At 39.7% G+C, this 8,243-nt stretch overlaps 1 protein-coding gene across 1 annotated transcript; it reads left to right on the top strand.

Moving 5' to 3' along the window:
- Nucleotides 1-367: 367 nt before the first annotated feature.
- Nucleotides 368-2,187, top strand: VEP1 (NAD(P)-binding Rossmann-fold superfamily protein). The gene is made up of 2 exons (XM_077377641.1): nucleotides 368-656; nucleotides 850-2,187. Exons 1-2 carry the CDS (start codon nucleotides 618-620, stop codon nucleotides 1,984-1,986), a joined length of 1,176 nt encoding a protein of 391 aa, XP_077233756.1. The 5' UTR covers nucleotides 368-617; the 3' UTR covers nucleotides 1,987-2,187.
- The last annotated feature ends 6,056 nt before the right edge of the window (nucleotides 2,188-8,243 follow it).

Below are 8,243 nucleotides of genomic sequence, written 5' to 3'. Positions count from 1 at the left end.
TAGTTCTCGGACCTTGCATAAAGAGGACCCTTGCATCTATCATTCCTCAGAGTTTTTTGTCATTGAAAAAGACCTAGGTTTTTTTCTTTCCATGAAATATTAATTTTCATGGATTAGGTCCCACCCTTTTACACCTCATATTTTGATGGGTGTGACACACGTTTTCAGTTTCACACCCCCAGCATGGATAGAGCCCACCATTTGACACCTAAACCCTATCACTTTACACCTCATATTTTATTAGGGCGGGCCACCATTTTACACCTGGCCTAACCTAGCATTGGCCGGAATGATAAGTCTTCAATGACCCACCAACCCTTCTCTGCTGTAAATGATTTCATAAAACTCAAAATAGTAATTCCCCATTCTGCCGCCTCAGCTTATACACACAACCATTTTCTTGCGCTACTCAACCTTATCCCATCTCTCTCTCTCTACATACAAAACAAAAGACAGGTCTTTCTTTCTTTACCTTCCATTCAATAAAAGGAAAACCAAATCCCTCATCGTTACCACTACCCTCACACTTTCCCCTTCTATTTTTTTCCTCTCTTCTTCATCTCCTTTCTTACCCACCCAAATCACAAGACCAAGAAAAACCCCATCCCTACAACACGATGAGTTGGTGGTGGGCAGGAGCAATTGGAGCAGCAAGGGTAAAATTCTTAATCAGCCCATCTTCATTTAAGATTATGACACCCAATTGAAAGTCCCAAACTGATTATTAGACTCAAAATTAGATTTGATTTTGAGTCCAATAATCTATTTGGGTCTCACAATCGGTTAGGACTTAGGACAACCTCTCTTTAATCACATACCCATATCTTTTTTTGTTGTCTTTCTCTACAGAAAAAACTTGAAGAAGATGAAGGACCACCAAAATTCCAAAGCGTAGCCGTTATCATCGGTGTCACAGGAATAGTCGGCAACAGCCTAGCCGAAATTCTCCCTCTCTCGGATACTCCCGGTGGCCCATGGAAGGTCTATGGTGTGGCCCGCCGGGCCCGCCCGCCATGGAACGCAGACCACCCAATTGAATACATCCAATGTAACATTTCAGAGCTGGACGAAACCCTAACAAAACTCTCCCCTCTCTCTGATGTTACCCATATTTTCTATGTGGCCTGGACCGACCGAAAATCCGAATCCGAAAATTGTGAGGCTAATGGATCCATGTTAAAAAATGTCCTCACTGCTGTAATCCCAAACGCCCCAAATCTCCAACATATTTGTCTCCAAACGGGCTTGAAACACTACTTAGGCCCATTTGAAATGTTTGGTAAAATCAAACCCCATGAACCCCCTTTTCATGAAGATTTACCTAGGCTTGAATACCCCAATTTTTACTATACCCAAGAAGATATTTTATTCCAAGAGGTTGAAAAAAAGGAGGGTTTATCTTGGTCTATTCATAGGCCTGGGAATATATTTGGGTTTTCGCCTTTTGCTATGATGAATCTTGTTGGGACTTTATGTGTTTATGCAGCTATTTGTAAGCATGAGGGTTTGAGGCTTAGGTTTCCTGGGAATAGGATTGCTTGGGAGGAGTATTCGAGTGGGTCGGACGCGGATCTGATCGCGGAGCATCAGATTTGGGCTGCGGTGGATCCGTATGCGAAGAATGAGGCTTTTAATGTTAGTAATGGGGATGTTTTTAAGTGGAAACATTTGTGGAAGATATTGGGAGAGCAATTTGGGGTGGAAATTGGGGAGGGGGGTTTTGATGGTGAGGGATTTAGTTTGGTTGAGATGATGAAGGAGAAAGGGGGTGTTTGGGAGGAGATTGTGAAGGAGAATGAGCTTTGTGAGACTAAATTGGATGAAGTTGGGACTTGGTGGTTTGCTGATACTGTTTTAAATGTGTCAGAATCGTTTTTGGATAGTATGAATAAGAGTAAAGAGCATGGGTTCTTGGGTTTCAGGAATTCTAAAAATTCACTCTGTTATTGGATTGATAAGATGAAAGAGTATAAGATTATTCCTTAGAAGGTATGTTTGCACTTGTATGTTTTCCCTATGTTTGGAAGGTATGTTTACCCTATGTTTGTATGGGTTAGGACTGAATAATTGAAAATCTTAAAGTAGTTCTTTTTCTTCTTTTTGGGTTTTGAATTTATGAATAGTGAATGTTATTGCCTTATTGGCACTCTTAAAAAGTTAAGTATTTGCTTACTATGGCATTTGGCTTGTGTGATCTGATTTCTATCTTCTTTTGACGTGGGAGTTGGAATAAGGTGAGATGGTGACATGCCTAATTGTGAGGGTTGCAAAAGAAAAACCATACTCTTTCTGTTTTATTAGTGGTGTGCAGATTTGTGTGTTCATCTACCAGTCCTCTGTTTTCTACAAGTTTGTGGAGGAATGATATTTTGGGGTGAATTAGTAGACTATGTGGACATTTGAGTCCCACGAGGGTATATGTTTGTGTAATCATGTCCGATGATGTTAGGCACATGTGGCTAAAAAGTGTGGCTTTTAGGAAAGGACCTACCAGCCTTGCATTGTAGCATTTCTCTTTTGGAAAATTATTTGGGGTCGCCAGTGTCACGTGTGTCACAAGGCCATTTTGTCCAGCGCTGTTCACATGGCCTATGGCCCTTTACTTGTTTAATAGGTACAAGTGTGTGTTTATTAGTAATAGGGATATAGTCAGTATTAGAATGTTGTTTATAGCACTCTTGGAGGGAACTCCTGGGCTAAGCGAGTTGGTTGCTAAAGCTCCTTTGTTCTTTGTGTGCTTAGTTTCCCTTTTGTGTTCTGCTTTGTAGGTTTGAGCCTCCAACCTTTGCCTTGCTGACTTGCTTTGCCGCGGGGTGACGCACGTGCCGCAGGGACCTAGTCTAAGGCCCGTGACACCAGGCAGCCAGTAGGAGCGCAACTCGGGCGGATTGGATTGGGTTGAGGCCAAACCTAACCCAACTCAAGACTCAAAACCTCAACCATAATTAAATCTAAATGCCTTGGGTTTACAAGGGTCAACCCTCACCCATCCCACCTTTAAATCTCTCAAACCCACTATCCAAAATTGGGTCTGGTTGGATCAGTTTGGGTACAGAGAAAAAATTCAAAAAAAAAATCAAAATCTAATCGGTTTTGACTTTTACCAGCCCAGCCCAACCCAACGATTTGCCAACTCAACACTACCTGAAATGGGGGGTTAAGCCAGGCCCCAGTTGTACCCCTGGCAGGCATTCTTTTTAGCTTTTCTCTTTTTGAAAAATGATTTGGAGAACCCACATGCATTCTTTTTAAATTTTCTCTTTTTTAAAAATGATTTGGGGGACCCACATGCATATTCGTCCTGCCCAGTCCAGGTTGGCATGTGGCTGTGGGCCTAGCGCTTGGGCCAGAACGGCCAAATGGCATGATCTTCATGGCTTGGCTAGCTGGCTTCCTCTAGCGTTCCAATGGCTCTCCTCTTATCTCTTTAAAAGAACGTCTTTTGATCAAGGGTCCAGAGTACCACCAACCGTAATTAAGCTGAATTAAGGTGATGTTAGCTGATATCAACCCTAATTAAGTCCAAGAAATCTCTACCATTGATCATCATTTGCCAAACGGATGAGGTTTCTTGAGGTGAAAATTAAATTTTGCCCTCCTTATTATTACCCAGTCCCATAAAAGCATGTATGAAATTTTGCCTGTCTTGGTTTTGGGTGGCATCAACTGATATGACTACACTTGATTTGAGAAACGAACTGTAAAATTTTGAGTAATAGTTGTAATTTATCATAGTGAAACATCACTTTTACCTTTAGTTTTGACTAATTGGGGGGCAGATTTAGAAAGTAGAAATTATGGTAGGCCCACTAGTAAATACAAGTCCTGGTGGGGGTGGATTCGATATTCGGCACCTGTGATTTTTATGCATATAGTACTCCACCCAAACTTCCCATTAGGGCTGCAACTCGGATCGGGCGGGTCGGGTTTTGAAGAACCCAACCCTACCCGAGAAATATCTCGGGTCGGGTCGGGTCAGGTTTTTTTTCGGAAAACCCACGATTCCCAAACCCGGCCCTACCCATGATAAATCTCGGGTCGGGTCGGGTCGGATTTTTTCATGTTGACGCAATTTTTTAAGGAAAATTCTTGTTTGGCAAGGCAACTCAACTCATAGAAGTAGAAATTACACACACATTACACTTGAATCAAACAATGATGTAATTACACTCACATTAAACTTGAATCAAACAATGCCGTAATCAAACAATGTTGTAATTACAATCAAACAATGCTGAATCAAACGCTTGAATCAACTCAACTCATAGAAGCAGAAATTACACTCACATACAATAACAGTGGGTGTGTGGGTTTTCACTTTTAACTTGTAACTAACAATAGAAAAAAATGTACATACTATAACTTATGTAACTCGGGTCGGGTCGGGTCGGGCCCCTTCAAACCCGGCTCGACCCGAGATTCATGCGGGCTTTTGAATGCTCAACCCGGCTCGACCCGAAACCCATGAAACCTGAACCCGACCCAGGTTATTTTCGGGTCGGGTCGATGCGGGTCGGGTAAAACCCAGCTCGAGTTGCAGCCCTACTTCCCATGTATAACTTCTTGTTAGGCATCACTGATTGGGACCTCAAATTTAACTTTATGTGCCCCCATGGGTACATAGACCCCTCAATTCCAATGTCACTTAGTCCCCTGTCAGTTGAACATCATCAAGACTCATCCAAAATATGTTATACTATATTTGGTCGTGTTTAATGTGCATTTACAATGACTAGGTTAGATCACCTCCACAGAAGTTGTAGCATAGTAAGTGAGAACTGTAATAGAATGATAAATTAAAAAGATTTCATTGATATTAGATCATTATAATTGACCCTAAATTGTGCTTATATAGAGCACCTAGGGATGAGCACGAGAAGTTAAGATAAACATGGAAAAGATAATATTAATTTAACCTAACTACACAGTTGCCAAATCTAACCAAACTTCCTTTTCATCTAATTCTTGATGATCCAACGGTTGAGACGTCTCACACTCTAACATGCCCCCTCAAACGTATGTAGATTGGAAATCGACACAAGTTTGTTATATATATATATATATATATTCTCAATTAAAAATAGAATTAAAATTCGTTAACGCACATTGTGGAATATTGATGACTTGTCTGCTGAAAATGTTGGATGATGTTTGTTACTGATATTGTTGAAGATGATGATCACTGCCCATTGTTGAAGAATGTGTTGCTTGGAAGGTGGACTAATGAATCTCAAGGAATGGTTGCCTCATGGGCCAGTTTTGAATACCGATCCTCATGGAAATAGGCTTCGGTAGGCAAGTCAAGATGAGTTGGTTTTATATACCAATCCTCATAGAAATAGGCCTCGTTGAGCAAGTTAACATGGGTCAATTTTAGATATCAATCCTCATAGAAATAGGCCTCGTTCGGCAAATTATCATTCACTGGGTTTAGATATTGATCATCGTGGAATCTAGAGCACAATTTCAAGCACGTACTTTAAAAGAAATGAAGTAGCTCAACTGAACAATAAAGTAGTTATTCCAGGCACCTCAATTCGAATTAAATTGATAAAGGGGATAGAAATATAGTGCAAGTCTAATGGTTCAACCATTGGCAGTCTTCTAATCTTGTTTTGATAGATATTCCAAACACAAGTTGATTCATTATGTTATATACTAATGAATTTTGTGTTTTTTTTCAATGATGATTGAAATCATTCAAGGAACAAAGTCAAGGAGCTTGGATCAACAGCAAGGATCAATTTGAAAGATCATAGATGCTAAGTTAATGAAGATCCAAGAAGGAAAAGAAGATAAGGACTTGAAGATTGAAAATCAAATGGATGATTCAATGTCAAAGTCGTATGTTAGATTGTATAAATCTAATCCCACAATGATTCCCACAAGGCACTCAATGGTAGCTGAATGGGTCCCAAATATTTTAAATAAAAGAAATTAAGTGGACCAAAAGCCCCCTAGCAAAGAATAAAGAAACTGGGAAAACATGTAAAAACAAGGTTTTGCGGTCGACCGCGGATTGGCCGGTCAAGCGGTGGCTGTTGGGGAAGAAAATAATAATAATAAAAAAAAAAAGACAGTCGACCCAGAGTCCATGGTCGACCATGAGCAATTTTTGACTTTTTTTGTTTCTAATGGCTAGAAAAAACTAGCCGTTAGAGAGCCGTTGGGAGAGTGTAAACACCTAGTTTTAGCCCTCCTCTTCTATATAAAAGGGTTCTACCCCTTTTGGTGAGTTTAAGACACTCCTAATCATATTTTGAACATATTAATGAGTGATTAATACCCTTGTGCCTCAAACTGGTGATTCTTTCAGATTAGATCTCGGCTTCAAATTGTATATCTTTTGTGAGTGAGAGAGATTTCAAGTGAGCTTAGTGTCTAATTTCCTTGTGAAGAGGCTCAGTAGTTTTCATTTTCTTTATTGTATTTGGCGAGTGTTTGAGGTATGGAGCTTCCTCTTTCGGAGTGTTGAGGCTTAGAACCACCTTAGATCGGCAATTGTGGAGGTGCAGAGCCACCTTTGTAAATTGTAGCAGTTTGGTCTTCACCCGTGAAGAAGGCCAGGTTTTAGTGAAGCCATCAACAATGTTGGTGGAGTGGATGTAGGTCCGGGTTTTGGACCGAACCACTATAAAAATATTGGGTGTTTTGAGGGGGGTGATTTTATCTGTCATAAGGGGGAAATATCATTTCCCAAACTTTATTCAATGTTTCCCCAAACTCAAAAAATGTCAATTACATTCTCCATAATACTCTAAAAGCTAAATTTCTTACAAATTAGGAAAAGGCTAACAATTAGCCTACAAAATAGGAAAGATCTATAAAATAGATCAACAAAACTTGGCTCCAAAACGGTTTAGAGAAACTTCATCCAATCCCTCTAATAGCAAGGGGTGTGTAAATATCAATTCAGAAGGAATTGATACTTCCACTCCCCTTGCTATTAGAGGGGTTGGAGGAAGTTCCTCCAACTGTTCTGAGCTCAAAAAAATTTCAAAATAGATAAAGGCAAACAATTAAAGTTAGCAATAAAATTAGGAAATAGCTAAAACGGTTCCAAACTTGCAATACTGAGTTTCCCAAATCTTTCAAATTTCCAATATTCTTGTTAGACTTTTATATTATAATCTTGGAAGTTTCTAATAAAGCAATCCGCCAAAATTACATCCTTATTTACGAAAATAAATCGGTTACCTTATTCCGAGAAACGAACTGGTTTCCATATTTTCCACTTGTGAATTTTCCCGTAAAATTCATGCTTGAAACCTTGAGCAAGTATTTGGATTACACCATTTCACCATGCTACTTTTAATGAAAAGATGATCTAAGCTAGAATTTGAACTTTGATTGTTATGGCAACAATTACACCTACGGGCGAGGTATATAGTCTTCTTTTGGATACGGGTGTCTAACTAGATCTTGCACTTGATTGTCATCACAACAATTACACTTTAGAGGCTGAGGTATATAGTCTTCTTTTGGATACGGGTGTCCATAGGAATGGCTTTAACAAATAGCCTCCATAAAAAGCACCTAAAACTTTTGTTCCTCCCATTGGCATTGAACTTGCCCAATGGGGGCCAACAACTCTAGCCGTGATGGCATTTGTCTGTAAAAGGGTACTATAGTCATTTTAATCCTTCATTTTAATTACCAAAATGGAAGCCCATTTAAAAGTCTGTCCTAATTCCTAAAGTTACTTTCATTTTACTCCTTTAAAAACCAACAGGCGCATGTCTTTCTCCTCCGAGCAGCATATATTTGAAAGACGAGAATTTATAAGATGGGTGGCCGTGAAAACACGTGAAGTCTAAAAAAGTAGGTACGGCCCACTTTTTTTTATGATCCAAACCGTTCATCTGTTTGACCACACGTTGTGCCCAAACATCAAAAAAAGATGAAAGGTTTGGATCATCAAAAAAGTGGGCCGTACCTACTTTTTTAGACTTCACGTGTTTTCACAGCCACCCATCATATAAATTCTCTATTTGTAGACAGATATGGCAAACCTTCCAAAAATCAATTATGGAATTTTCTACAGATCGGAGGGTTAGGATCATCCTATGGAAATGATTTTTGGGGCACAACCTATTTACGTTGTGGCAAACAGATGAACGGTTTGCAGCATCAAAAAAAGTGGGCCGTACCTACTTTTTTAGACTTCACGTGTTTTCACGGCCACCCGTCATATAAATTCTCTATTTGTAAACAGATATGGCAAAGTACATAACACGTCGCTC

This window comes from Tasmannia lanceolata, unplaced genomic scaffold (assembly GCF_043159265.1).
Source record: "Tasmannia lanceolata isolate RefF3 unplaced genomic scaffold, GAP_Taslan_0.1 ptg000004l, whole genome shotgun sequence".
NCBI classification, from domain to species: domain Eukaryota; kingdom Viridiplantae; phylum Streptophyta; class Magnoliopsida; order Canellales; family Winteraceae; genus Tasmannia; species Tasmannia lanceolata.
This window is presented reverse-complemented; position numbering and strand designations above follow the sequence as displayed.